This window comes from Orycteropus afer, unplaced genomic scaffold (assembly GCF_000298275.1).
Source record: "Orycteropus afer afer isolate SDZICR_OR568_19922 unplaced genomic scaffold, OryAfe1.0 scaffold00132, whole genome shotgun sequence".
NCBI classification, from domain to species: domain Eukaryota; kingdom Metazoa; phylum Chordata; class Mammalia; order Tubulidentata; family Orycteropodidae; genus Orycteropus; species Orycteropus afer.
Window position 1 is genome coordinate 6,402,312 of NW_006921719.1, and position 15,187 is coordinate 6,417,498.

Genomic DNA, 15,187 nt, shown 5'->3' on the forward strand with positions numbered 1-15,187 from the left:
CCCTGGAGAGAACAATCATGGGAGAAGGAAGGGCTGCTTATGCACAGGGAGACAGCTCAGGGCGCAGAAGAGTATGGAGGGATGGACACTAGGAAGAAGTGGCTATGGGGAGAAGTGGGAGGGGAGCTGTTGCATTGTAAATTTTGGTCAATGACATGAGACAAAGTATATTATGTGAACTGATGTATGAAAAGTGAATTTACCCTGTAAATCTTCACCCAAATCAAAAGAAAAAAAAAAAGAAAAGAAAAAAAAAATGTCAACTTTTAATATAATCTTGAAAAAAAAAAAAACAAAAAAACAATTCTCTGGCTCTTGATTCTGTAAAAGAATCCTGATCAAAAGAGGGGAAATGTGGAACAGCATTCCAAATTCTCCTAAGACTCCACACTTTCTAGAACCATAGAGGCTAGATGAACCCCCAAAACTACGGCCCTGAGGATAATCTTTAAATCTTAAACCAAAAATATCCTCTAAAATCTTCTTTAAGCCAAACAATATATTAGCTTATTTAGTTCTTTTGAAGAACTCTTTATATGGGATCAAATTGACAACAGCAACTCAAAAGGTCAGACAGGAAGCTTAGGGAGCAGTGACTTCATGTTAATGGGGAAGTACAACTCAGAAAGGAGAGTGAGAATGGTTCCAAGACTTAAAAAATATAATCTGTATCACTGAATTGTATGTGTAGAAATTGTTGAATATTGTATGTATTGTTGTGTATACTTTCAGTAACAATTTTAAAATAAATAAATAAAAATCTGACTCCTGAACATTAATTTTCACTTCACTACATTAGCCCAGTTTCTCAAACCACATCACCACAAAATCCTGATCAATACTATTTGGTTTTCTTTTCTTGCTTTCTTCGAGAATGAGGTGGGAGGAGGGAACAGAAGCACTTTTGCAAACTTAATTAGCAATGAGGTAAATCCCACAGAACCAGAAAGCTGTTTACAATGAACTCTAAGAAGCATTCATGACTAAATTTGTACAGGCTTTAACTTAGGGTTTCTATACAAGCTACTTACTTATATTTTCTTTTTTTTTTTTTTCCTGCTAAACAAGACAGTGAAAAACTAACTTCTAGCACACAGAAGTACTTCCACACCACAAAGTATTATGAGGGGGGACATCTACATATTTCCAAATTCATCCAAAGTGGCCAAATACATTTAATGTGTATAAAGAACCTCTTAGATTGCTTGTATGTCTCTGTGTGTGTGTACAGATTGACCAAATTCTTGCAAGAGCAATATAAATATACTCTTTGTAAATGCCTATGAAAAGTTAGTCTATTTATCCTGTAAACATTCTTTGAAGAAACTTCATTAAGAACATAAATGGGCAAAGCAGCCACAGCGAATAGCTGTATCAAGCAGGGTTTACAGTGAAAAAGTATGCAGAAAAAAAAATCCAACCACATAACAAAACACTTTACTAAAATTTTTAAAGAAGCCCTGAAAAAGAGAAAGCACACAATTATGGAATTATATGTTGTGAGATATGTAAAGCTTTAGAAAAGATAAAGAGTACCAAAATACTTAACTTTGTTAATAATCATAACAAGTAAGAAAATATTTTTTTTTGCAAGACTTGCTTCCTTAATGACATCATTGGATATTCTCCAAATTATCAACAAGAGCAGCAAAATAATTTATAAAACATGTATAGGGAGGACACCAAGTTGTGAACCTAAGATATAAATGGCAGATGCTAATACCAACCAGTACATCCACAATATTGCATTACCATTAACACCAAACACCAGGCTGCAGATAAACACATAAACATCTGAGAAAATGAGATGGGGGTCAGTGAACAGGATTATACTTGAGACCAAGGTTAGATTCAGTGGAAGCTAATCTTGCACAGATACCAGTGATACAAATTACCCACAATCGTTACAGAAACAACAGAAGACAGACATAGAGTAATCCCTCACAGACAGCCAGACACTGTGGGAGAGAGATCCAATGGATCTACTGACTCAGGACCATAGTAATGGGGGACACCAGACTCAAATGGCACAACAAAATACGTAAAAATCTTGTTTCTTATCCTACATTGGTGAGAAGCGACTGCAGTCTTAAAAGCTTTCAAGCGGCCATCTAAATGCAGCTAATGGTCTATCATTGGAAATGAAGAAGAGTGCCAAAAAATAAAAATAAACAAACAAACAAAAAAAACCAAGGGCATTTGGAAGCAATCAGCCCTAGGATACAATGGCCCTCAAGACCAGAAGAATAAGATGGTGCCCAGCTACCAATGCCAACCACTCATGAAAGGATCAAAACTGGAGATCCTGGATAGAGTGGGAGGAAAAACATGGAACAAAATCCAAAAACACAATAATGACCAGAATTACTGGTCAGATGGAGTCTGTTGAGACCCCCAGTACTATGACCCTGGGATACATTTTGGGCCTGGAGTAAGACTCACTCCCAGGGGCTGGCGGCTCTCAGCCCAGTGGTAAACAAGATGTACATGCAGACCACTGAACCCAGGGGTGATGCACCCACATACTCTATGGAAATGCATCCCTTGGAGCAATCAACCATGGGAGGGGCAACATTTGCACAGAGGAAATTCAGGACACATAGGCAGGCATTCATAACTATGAGGGGCACGGAGGGGGGAGTTTACTGGGCAGGGAGGGGAGGAGACTGGGTTAGGATTGGGGATGGTAAATGGGGAATGAAACTAAGTGTACACAAACTATTGAATGTAGAACAAACTCTGCTCTGTAAACTTGCACCTAAAGCACAATAAAAAAGAAAAAGAAGAACAGGAGGAAAAAGAAAGAAAAAACATGTATAGGCTTTTTACATTTTCTTTAAGAGAAAATAAAAATAATACAAAACAAAATAACATTGTAAAACTTTGTAACAGAGTTTAATGGAATAGAACATATCTTTTGAAAATTTACTAAAAAACACCAATATACATAAGAATGGGAGAAAATATCTGGAAATCATATATCTGATAAGGGACTTATATCCAGGATATATAAAGAACTCTTACAACTGAATAATGAAAGGACAATGCAATTAAAAAATGGGCAAAGGCTCTGAATAGACATTTCTCCAAAGAAGATCTACAAATGGACAATAAGCTCATGAAAAGATTCTCAACAGCATTAGCTATCAGGGAAATGCAAATCTAAACCACAATGAGGTACCACTTCATGCCCACTAGGACGACTATAATCAAAAAGTCAGACAAGTATTGATGAGGATGTGGAAAAATCGAAACCCTCATACACACTATTGTTGTTGTTATGTGCCGTCAAGTCGGACCCGACTCATAGCGACCCCTCCTTGGGTTTCCAAGGCAGTATCACTACAGAAGTAGGATTGTCCAACCTTCCTTCTGAGGAGTGGCTGGTGGGTTTGAACCGCCAGCCTTCTGGTTAGCACACATGCCTTAGGCACTATGTTACCAGAGCTCCTACACATTAGTAAGAATATAAAAATGGTACAGCTACTTTGGAAAACTAGGTTTTTTTTGGGTTAAGATTACCATATGGCCAGCAATTCCACCCCCTGGTATATACTCAAAAGACTTGAAAGCAGGGATTCAAACAGATACTTGTAGACTAGTGTTTATTGCAGCATTAATCATAATAGCCAAAAAGTAAAAACAAATGAAGTGCCCATCAACAGATGGATAAACAAAATGTAGTATATCTGTACAATGGAATATTATTTGGCCATAAAAAGAATGAAGTACTGATACATGCTACAATATGGATAAATCTTGAAAACAAGCTAAGATCACATATTATATGATTCTATTTATATGAAATGTCCAGAAGAGACAAATCTATAGCCAGAAAGTAAAATACTGGTCACCTAGGGCTAAACAGTTGGGGTTTCTTTTTGGGGTGATGAAAATGTTCTAAAATTAATTGTAGTAATGGTTAAACAATTCTGTGAATAGATTAAAAACCACTGAATTGTACACTTTAAACAGGTGGATTGTATGGTGCATGAATCATATCTTAATAAAGCTGTTGCCAAAAAATTAAAAAGAACTGAAGGCTTAAGTATAATGAATACTGGCATACCTCATTTTATTGTGATTTGCAGATACTGCTCTTTTTTTTAAGGAAAAAAAAAACCTGAAGATTTGTGACAATCCCGTGTGGAGCAAATTTATCAGTGCCGTTTTTCAAAACAATGAATTCACTTCATGTCTTTGTGTCACATTTTAGTAATACAATATTTCAAACTTTTTCATGATGCTATTGCACACTTAACAGACTATAGTATTTTGTAAATGTAACTTTTATACGCACTAGGAAACCAAAAAAATTCACGTGACTCACTTTATTGCAATATCCACTTTACTGCAGTGGCCTGAAACCAAACCTGCGATGTTGCCAAAGTATGTCAGCACTGTATTGATGCTGTATCTTTTCAGTTCACTCATAGATCACTGACACTTTTAATATCAATTTCTTCAATAATCACTTTGGTTAAATCACAATACATTTTTATGTGACATTCCTTACAAAAAAAGGCTTGATAAACTGAATTGCTTTTGAGATACTGTTTCTTTTTACTCTTCCAGAATAAAGTAAAAGATTTTATTAAAATTACACACACACACAAATTTGCTATCAATCCATCCACAGTATTGAAAACTTCTTGGATGGGATTTGACCTTGGAACAAGCAAGCACACACTAAAGTCAAGTTAGAAAGGTATTCTCAAATGTAACAGGATGTTCAGGTGTTTGGTTTAAAATGTAGCCTGGGACACTGCCAAGCAATGCTTTTCTGCAACATGGTGGCAAAAGCTTTGTAAAATCCTGTTTGTATAATTGCTTCTCAATGCACTTTAGATTCTCCATCCTTCATAATGTGAAAGAAATTAATTTATGCCAATGCAGAAACCTGGGAGTCATCACTGACACCTCCTCATTCCTCATTCTCATACACAAGCTATCATTAAGTCCGGAAGCTTCTAATTCCTAAATTTCTCTCAAATCTACATTCTCCTCTCTATCCTCATAGCCACAACTGAGCTGAAGCCCTCACTGGTTGAGAGTGTAATAGCCCAGGTAAGACAGTCTCTAGCCTCTCTTCTCAGAATGAGTCTTCTAAAACACAGAGATATAGCTGGTTCACTCCCCTCCTGGAAATCTTTCTGTGGCTCCTCACTGTCCATTGGATAAAGTCCAAATGTCTGACAAGGAATACAAGGTCTTATATGGCCTGGCCTCTGCCAACAACCTAGTCTCATTTTTCACCACTTACCCCAGTTCATTCTGATACGTTTCTATAGAATTGCTTATCATTCCCATAACCACTACTGTGAGTGCTCTCATCCCTGCCTGAATCTTGTCAGATACACTCTCCCCCTTTCTTCTGTCTGAAAACCTCCTAACAGCTCCCTCATGAGGCTTTCTTGGCCCTCTCCAATAGAATTACACTATTCCTCACCATTCCTCTATTATGGGACTTCCTGCTCAGAGTTACAATACCTTGCGTGCATATATTTGTAACCTACCAGACTGATGCTGCTCCTTTAAGGGCAGGACTGTGTCATAAACATCTTTATATGCTGAGTGTCTAACACCATGCTAAAGACAATAATAGGTACTTGATAACTGTTCATGAATTAATTAAGCTAATAACTTTTTTGAAATACCAAAGGACAGAAAACTTTATTAAATTTGGGCAAAACTAATTCTCAAACGTGAAAGTGATAAAGTAGAACATCAGATAATATAGAAATCCCCAAATATAAAAAGTTAGCAAAGGAGACCTGGCTGGGTAGATATAAAAGTCACAGATCAATAAGCTTTAGAGGATGTTTTCTCCTCTAACTTTGATCTTTTTCCTGAAAATGACTGCTTGCTTAAGTATGTCTGATGCAATATAGGCAACCCAGACTAAAAAAAGGAAAATCTCTTGGTTTTACTGTGAGGCTGGTCATTCTTTCCATTCTTAGGTTTTGACTGTTTCTCACAAAATGACAAAAATCACCCATAACAGACCTATCAGAGTCCTCTGAGTTTGATGTCTTGCAGCTCCAGCTTCTAAAAAACTGAGAACGTGGAAGCACTGCAATTAGTAATTTTATTATCAAAATAGCACTTTAAATTTAATACATAAAACATGATAAACTTTGTGAGCAAGTTATATGTATATACTTTTATTACCAAACTGACAAAGTGAATGTTATGTATGTTCTAAACCCTGGTGGCACTAACGGGTGGTTAAGTGCTCAGCTGCTAACCTAAAGTTGGCAGGTCAAACCTACCCAGCAGTTCCACAGGAGAAAGACCTGGTGACATGTTCCCGTAAAGATTACAGCTTACCTAGGAAACCCACTCCTCGGAAGGAAGGTTGGGCAATCTACTTCCGTAGTGATACCACCTCAGAAACCCAAGGAGGGGTCACTATGAGTTGGGTCCAACTCCACAGCATATAACAACAACAACAACAACAGGTAACCCTATGGGACAGTTCTACTCTTGTCATACTCGGTCACTATTTATAGAAAATTGACTCAATAGTACCTTACAATAACAACAATCTCCCTAAAACCTTTCCCTTCAAAACTGTTTCTTTGGTATTTAATATTTTCAAACTCCTTATTCTCCTCTTCTTTGTTCTTCCTATCCTCTATAAAAATGTCTGCTTGTGGACCAATCAATGTCCCTGGTCCTATTAGACTGGGGCCTTGACCTCCTAAGACCAAATCTCAATCTGAAATGAGTTCTGATTCAAGAAGAGGACCAGTAATTGGGCAGTCACAGGACAGTGAGCCAGGCAGCACCCACCTGTAGCCCACCTTGCGGGCATAGTGCAGGCAATTCTCCTTTACATGGGTCTGGAAATAAGCGGAACGACAGAGAGCCCCACACTCTGGGCAGCAGTAGGGGGACTTGTGTGCGTGGATCCGTTGGTGGGCACAGAAACTGCACTGGTTGGGCAACAGCATCTGGCATACCTGGCAAGTCTAGGAAAGAACACCAAGAAAGCAAATCACACAGGCACAGCAGACCCAGCACTGCCTGGCTTTCCTAGGGTATGGGGTAGACTAACCCTCTCCCCCAACCACTCTCACTTACAAGTCCCTACACACTTGTGACATGCCCAGGCCACATTAAGAGTGTATCATACTGACACTCAAGCAAAGTTTGCCTCCACCTCTCTTCAGAGAGAGAACCTGACTCTATCTTCCCAAACATGAGTCCTGTCCTCTAGGACTTTATGCGCTTTTTCCCTCTGGTTTAGCATTGAGCCAACTTTTCCTTCACAGAGCCCTCAGGCACTTCTTAAATTCTGAGAGCTCACTGCACTGCCAGAACTCTTCTAGTAACTCCAGGCCTTGGTCCAGCTCAGCAGAGGTAGTTGTCATCCTCCTACTCACAATGCAAAAAAAGGGGCAAAGGAGGGATAAACCAAAAATTTCTTAAAAAAATGCTAACCACAGGGAAGAGGGAACAAGGTGAAGAGACAGGAATGGAAGCCTGAGAGTATCTTGTTATATAGTTTTAACTTTGGAAGCATGTAAATGTTTTAGATACCTTAAAAAATAATAAAGTTAAATTAAATAAACAAAAGCATTGCCTAAAAACTGAAAACCAGAAACAAATAACCTAACTATATATTAAGTGTCTTATATATTAAGTTGGTCACATAACCATAGAAAGAAAAAGAATTATTCCCAGTAGTATCTGTAAAACACAGTATTTTGACTTACATGTTCTTACTGTGAAATAGTCTAAGAGCAAAAAAAAAAAAAAAAACCCTGCAAGTATACCTTAAACTTCATACAGCTGTCTGAATGTTAGAAATAATATCGGCTTTTGATATTTTGAAACTTTTATAGGTATATTATAGTATAATTCAATAGATGTAGGAAAATCTTAGGAACCAAGATTTTCAGCATAAATCAAAGAAGTTACATAAAAACATTACAATTTTTAATTTGAATACCAGTATAAACTTTTTCTTTCTTCTTTTTGGAAATACGTACTTACTCAAACTGACCATTTAAAAGTGCTAGAAACAACAAATCCAGTAGTAATGAGCATCTTTGGTGCCAGAATGCGATTCTTCATTAAAAGAAATCTGGCTCCGTGGAGATACAGCTGATTCTAGGTTTAGTGCAAAACATAGGCCAGGTCACCTTGTTGGGGCTGAAGCAAGGGTTAATGAGCTCATGTCAAAAGGACACAGGATAACTTAAGGGATTCCCACTGACCAAAGATGGGGTAACTTGAACATCAAAATCAAAAAGTATAAATATTTAAACATGCTTAATATATCAAAATCACTGAGCTCATTATGATACTAAAATTAAAAATAACAGAAGAAGGACATTTTCAACACCATCTGAAATTATGAGGGCATCAACTCACTACTCTGCAACCTGTTAATTAAAGGAAACAAACTAAGTGTTTATCCCACTTTCCAACAGAAATCATATTTCAGTGTAACCAAATAGCCCTCATGGATTAAGGAAAAATATTCTATATAGAAGTCCAGCTAATAAATGAAAAAGAAGTGATAAAATTAGAAAAACATTCTTGGAATTCCTAATAAATTTACTGATTCAAGCAATGATTATTTACAAATGGAGTTAGTTACTGGGTAGCACAAATGATCAAAGTGCTTGGCTGCTAACCAAAAGGTTGGAGATTCAAGTCCACCCAGAAGCATCTCAAAAGAAAGTCTTCACAATCCACTTCCAAAAAATCAGCCACTGAAAATCCTATGGAGCACAGTTCTACTCTGACACATATGGGGTCACCGTGAGTTGGTATCAACTTGATGGCAACTGGTTTATTAATGGAGACTAAAATCATTAGGTAGAAAGTGAGGAGCTTAATAATGAAAGGATCAGAACATTACAATCTGAACTCACTGATCAAGTTAAGCATCCTGAAAGTGAGACAGACACTTTGTGCCTCCTGAAGTCCTGATATATGAAGACCACAGCACCACCTATCTTCATGCTCCCCTCAAAACTGAGCCTGAATCTAATCAAATCTTTAGAACTAACATCCAGTCTACTGGAGAAATCTGGGGTATAAAAGAACAAATCAGTTACATGAAGAAGCAACCAATCAAACCCAGAATTGTCCTGAAAATTCTCAGGACACATTTCTTCAACAGGACCCTATTTCTTCAACAAGTCAACAGCATAGGAAAAAAAGAGTGGGGGATGTGTGGAGTGGAAAGGAGTATTGTTGTAGACAAAGAAGATTTAAGATTTGATAAACAAACATAGCATGGTCCAAAGTTAGATCCTGATTCAAACAAGCCCACCTGTAAAAAGACATTAGGAAAATGTGAATATAGACTTGTATGAGGTGATACTAAGGAATTATTGTTAATTTCATTACCTATGATAATGACATGATAGTTAAAGTAAACCTTAAAAACAAAAAACAGAATCTCTCTGTCCTGACATGCTGCCCCAACAAGGTGGCTTGGAATGCAAGGGGAAGGATGAAAAGATCCCTTTCATCACCACAGAGGGAGGCATATTCCATTCAGGTGCAAACTCTTAGGAAGAAGACAAAAGGCCCCAAATGCACCGTCCCTATTCTGGAGTGAAACCAAACCCACATCCTACCTGTCCACCCCCCTCCCTGGGCACTATATCTCAGGAAACCAAAGCCCAACCACCATCTAGGCTAGTCTCTGATCCCAGAGATCAAGTCTTACTCCTTTCCTTGAGACTTGGAGGCCATAATTATCGACAGATTTTGTGAGGGTTGCAAGCTAGGGTGAAAAACGTCTGACAGCCTTCCTGAGTACTCCCTCTTTTCCTGTCTGGGAAGCTCTCTTGTCTAGCTCCTACTAAAGGAGAAGGACACAGAGAAGATGCAGGATGAGAAGGGTGCTGGCCAGGATCCAGCCCCTCAGTTTCCTCTCTCATTCTTTGGAAATGTGCAGCCAGGGCAATGTAGGTGGGTGAAGAATAGTGTGGAGAAAGTAATTCTGGCCCAACTCAACCTGACTGACAGGAAGAACACTGAAGCCCTGGGAAAAAGGCCCAGGACCATCACACTCCACCTGACTCTCTGGAAGGAAAATGCAAACTGCTGGTCCCCTTTTAGGGTCTCGGTCCTCTGCAGAAGCCCCACAGGCCCACCAAACTCCATCTTTTGTTCCTGCCCCGACACCCTCAAAGCCACTCTCATTATCAGCAACTCTGTTCCTCAAACCCATTTTACATTTCCACATACCTTTGTTCCCTATACTTGGAATAGCTTTGTCCCTCCCCCTCTTCCAAATTTATCCTTGCAGACCCAACTTAAATATCACCTCCAATAAACAGCACATTCCCTAGGCCTCAAGTCACCATGAATTTGCCATTCTGAGGTACCCATGTCTCTGTACTTATACCCCAACTGTAGTTCCAATCCTGGAGTTCCTGGTGCTATAAACAGCTAATGTGCTCAGATATTAACTGAAAGACTAAAAGTTCAAGTCCACCCAGAGGTGCCTTGAAAGAAAGACTGGCGCTCTACTTCCCAAAAATCAGCCACTGAGAAGCCTACGGAACACAGTTCTACTCTGACACACATGAAGTTGTCCTAAATTGGAACTGATTTCATGGCAACCAGTTTCAGTCTATCAATCTTTACATTGTAGCTATTTGGGCATTGACTCCTGCCCTTGCTAAACCACTAAGAGCTCCTGGAGGAAAGGTACAAATTTTTCCCCCAACAACTGGTACCCCCACCCCCACACTTGTCACAGAGCCCCTGTGTACACTGTGGGCACTGAGAAAGCATGGGCAAAGCTTGTTGGTCACCAACAGATGCATAGGCCCCCAGCTGAGTTTAAGCAAAAATAGCCATTTCTCTTTCCTCTCAGGCCTCTGTTGTCCCAGCTTAGGGAGGCATAGTAAGGAGGTGGGCTTGACTAAATCGTGAACCACCTGGTGGGGGTGGGGGGACTAGTTCTCAAATATAACCAAGCATGGGAACAAGCAGATAAGAATAAATGCTTAGAAAGGAGGCCCCAAGAGCCTTTGCCCAGGTTCACAAGTCAGGCTACTTCCCTTCCTTCCACATTAGGTCTGTTGCTGGCCCTGTCACAGTTTACCCAAAGGGACTCAGCAAAAACAGTTGTGTCCACTGCGGGGTAGAACAGCGGCACACTGAAAACACAGCTGTTAGAAGTACGAACTGAGAAGTGGAGCAGGGACTCACCTACCTCTGCCCCTGCATCCTCAGGGAACATACCCAGACTATTCTGACTCCTCCCAGAGACCAGAAGGTGACCAGCAGAGACCTAACCCAAGGCCTCCAACAATTCTCCTGATGGTCCATTGGAGCAGGAGTTGAGTGGAGCGTGAGGACACAGTCATTAATCAGGGTCTCCCCTCAGTTGTGGGGAGACCTCTCACAATAAATATCACCTCTTCCAATAAATATCACCCCCTGCCAACCCACTGTTGTCAATTTGACTCCGACTCATAGTGACCCTATTGGACAAAGGGAAACTGCCCACAGGGTTTCCAAGGCTATAAATCTTTATGGAAGCAGAATGCTTCACCTTTCTCCCGTGGAGTGGCTGGTGGGTTCGAAACACCTACTTTCCATTAATAGCTGAGCACTTAACCACTGCACCACTAGGTCTCCTTAATAAACACTAAGTGTTATCTATTCAGGTGAGTTGCCATCAAGTCAGACATCCTCCCCAAGGACTCCTGAGATCTTACCACTGCCCCCAATCAATGAGCATTTCCCTCCATATCAGATCACGAGCCAGGGCCTGACACCCACCAGAGTGAGGGGTCTGCTTACCAGCCCCTCGGTTTCCTCTGTCATCCTCTGGAAATGTGCAGCCAGGGCAATGTAGTCCTGCATCTGCTTGTGACATTCAAAACACTTGAGTCCGTACCGGATAAGCCTCACAGGGTCTGGGTAGAGTGGCATGGCTGGAGGAGGAGGGCTGGCACTGCCCGAAGTGAGACCAGGTTTGGGGGAGGATGAGGGAGCCAGGGTTGCTGGTGCTGTGGAGTTCATGGGAGCTGACACAAACATTTGGTCCGCAGAGATGGGCTTCACGAGCAGCTGGGAGCACTGCATGACAAACCCCTTGCTCTTATGGTCACGGGCGTGCTGGAGCAGGCTGCATTTGTTGAAGAAGAGCAGTGTCTTAGAGCACAGAGTGCACAGCACCTCAATGTGGACGCTCCGCCGGTCATAGTGCTGGCTCAGGCTCTTCTCTAAGGCAAATGCGTCTCCACACTCCAGGCAGCAGTACCCACTGGCCGGAACGTGGATCCTGCTGTCCGCAGGTGGGCTGAGGTTTGGTGCATAGAGGGGCACAGGGTTGGCGCTGTGGAGGACCTTGTTGAAGACCTCCACAATCAGTGGGGCGGCCTTCTTCACCTGGTGGACAAGGGGCACTGACATTTGCGTGAGCTGTGGCTGGCTCCGCCTCTGTGCCGAGGACTTGGCCGTCACTGATGCAGCAACACTGTGGGGGACCAGGTTCAGATTAGCCAAGTGGACGGCTTTGGGCAGGAGGTTGGCAGAAGTCAGGCTGGAGGCCTGCAGTGCTGAGCTTTGCTGTTGCTTTTTGCCCATGTATGAGCCTGGGGCAGTCCCCTTTGGAACCCGGGGCCCAGAGCTGCAGCAGGAAGACGAAGACTCACTCACCTTGGTCATGCTCTCATCCCCTTTCCTGTCACCCTGAGGACTCCCTGCATTTGTGTCCACCTCAGGAAAGTGCTCCTCTGCAGGCAGGGGAGTGCCCTCATCCCCTGGCATCTCGCTCAGGGCCTCGGCACTGGCACTCCCTAGAGGTGACCCAACAGGGGACTTACTTGGATCATCAGGGTCTGGCAGGATCCTTGTGACAGTCCGTTTGATTTCCCCTGATGATGTCTTAATGGTTTTGATTCTGACTTTGGGAATTGCTGGTGGGGAACTGGCAGCCACAGAAGGGGAGCCTTTGCTGCTGCTGTCACTGCAGATGCTCCGAGGGCTGTCGGATGGCTTGATACTTTTTCTAGTGGCCTCCAGAGGGCTCCGGGGACTCTTTGGTGACTTGGGCATTTTGGGGCTGCCTTTAGAACCCTCTTTAGTAGGCCCTGAGGGATCCTTTGTATGACCAGACTGATCCTCTTTCGTGGCACTGGCCACTCTTTTGGCCTGCAGTGCCACCAAGGCTGCAACACAAGAGGACAGTTTGGAGTGAGCCGGCTTAAGACGCTGCCGAGGGGGTACTGATGAGCAGGTACCAAGCTCTGGGGCAAGCCCTTTGGGCTCTCCGATGCTGTTGCTGGGGTGGCTGTTGAATTCCAAAGCTTCCCCAAACAATCGACTGGCATCCAGTTCCTTGTGAGGTTCTACTGCCTTCTGCCCACTTAGCTCATGTTCCTGCTGGCCCCCCAAGAGCAGAGGTTCTGGCTTTGCTTCTTTCTTACAAAAGTGATCAAACATATGCAGCTCTGGGACTGGAAACTTACCCAGAGCTTCCAAGTCTGAGCCACCCACAGACCCGCACCCAGGAGGGTGTGGAAAATAACTGTCAGAGTGCTTGGGCTTCATCCCAAACCCGTTGTCTTTGATGGCATCCTCAGGTTCAGGGCTGGAGATGGGACTGAACTGGTTAAAGGTTGGTAATGGCTCTGACTTGGGCGGTTCCAGCTTGCTAGGAAAACTCCTGGCACTGTCTCCATTCATGAAAGTGGAGTCGAACTTCCCACAGTTGTGTCCCAGGTTATGGGGATCTGGAGGCAGGTCCGGGCCCCGGAATCCATTGTGTAGAAGGCTGGGAGTGATGTGGTCTTTTTCTGCTTCAAATGACTCCTGGCGGCTAGTGTTCTTGACAATGACACTCACGGCTGGCACATCTGGGGCTGATCCTGAGTGAGACAAGGACACACTCTCATCCATACACATGCCTGAAGGTTTAAGAGGACTCTCATTTTCCTCACTGGGGGTCTGGATGGCCTCCTTGGCATCAAGGCTGGTGGGGTCTGGGATGTCAAAAGCAGCCAGAAGGTCATCAAAATCTGGGGTTTTCATGTCCCCCATGGCTGGATGCTGGCAAAGGCTATAAAATAAACAGAACAGAATTAATTACCACCAAGATCCCACTGTCCAGCATTATCTTTACTGCATGCTCATCACCCTAATGCACATGCAGACAGCACACCCGTGCACAACTCCCTGCACTACAGAAAAAAAAAAATCACACAGCTAACTTATCCCAAGTTTCTAAAATGCTAGGGAAGTAGGTAAAAAAAAAAAAAAAAAAAAACCCAAACTCACTGCTGTCAAGTCGGATCCAACTCACAGTGACCCCCTCCTTGGGTTTCCAAGGCAGTATCACTACAGAAGTAGATTGCCCAATCTTTCTTCTGAGGAGTGGTTGGTGGGTTTGAACTGCCAGCCTTCTGGTTAACAGTCAAATCCCTTAGGCACTATGCCACCAGAGCTCCTAGGAAGGTTGGTAGAAGAGGGATATTTATATTCAGCAACAAGTCTGCCTGGCAGGCCCTAAACCTCAATACCTGGAAATTCTGGGCTGACTGCATAGCCAAAAAGAAGGTACACTACTCACACTCCCTCAATTTCTCAAGGAAAAATCATTCCATAATCAAGTGTGCTGGCAAAAAGCCAATCACTCAGCCCTTTAAAGAAATGCATGGTTCAGCATCTCCTTCCTTTAGAAAATTCCTAACTCATATGAGACTTGGTTTGAACTTTCTCTGCTAATTTATTCTGTATAATTATTCACTAACTTTAAATAACTTTGTATTTTTGCTGTATGAATTCAGCCGAATCCAAAATTATTTACTAGTGCCAGAATTTGTACTAAACTGCATCATGAATAAACTCTAGAAGAGTCTATCATCCCTAGGTATTTTCTTGCTCTCTTCAGAAGACCTCCTTGATTCCTTGATTTTCTCCCTAAATGGGTAAATGGGTGGTTAGACCTGAGGGACAGGTTGACTCTCAAGGTACCACATGGTTATCAAATTAGCCAGGGGACAATTTTGTTAAATTCTGTTTTAACTTTATGTACAAAGAAACTACACCTGTTTGTTTCCTTTATGCTCTGAGAAGCAAAGCTAAGAACTATGGCGAAAAAGAACACACAAGACCTTAGGAAAGAAGTCTTCCACTAGGAAACCACTATAATGTTAACACTTATAGGACATAAATCTGGATGGCTCAAACTGCTAAA

At 42.0% G+C, this 15,187-nt stretch overlaps 1 protein-coding gene across 1 annotated transcript in view; it reads right to left on the minus strand.

Moving 5' to 3' along the window:
- The window catches only part of ZNF592 (zinc finger protein 592), a 24,897-nt gene extending 10,854 nt beyond the window's left edge, over positions 1–14,043 (minus strand). Inside the window, exons 1-2 of the mRNA XM_007945127.2 lie at positions 11,788–14,043; positions 6,796–6,974 (exon numbers count right to left, since the gene is read on the minus strand). Of these exons, the coding sequence (XP_007943318.1) occupies positions 6,796–6,974; positions 11,788–14,031 (2,423 nt within the window). The 5' untranslated portion in view covers positions 14,032–14,043. The remainder of the gene's footprint in view (positions 1–6,795; positions 6,975–11,787) is intronic.
- Positions 14,044–15,187: the final 1,144 nt, after the last annotated feature.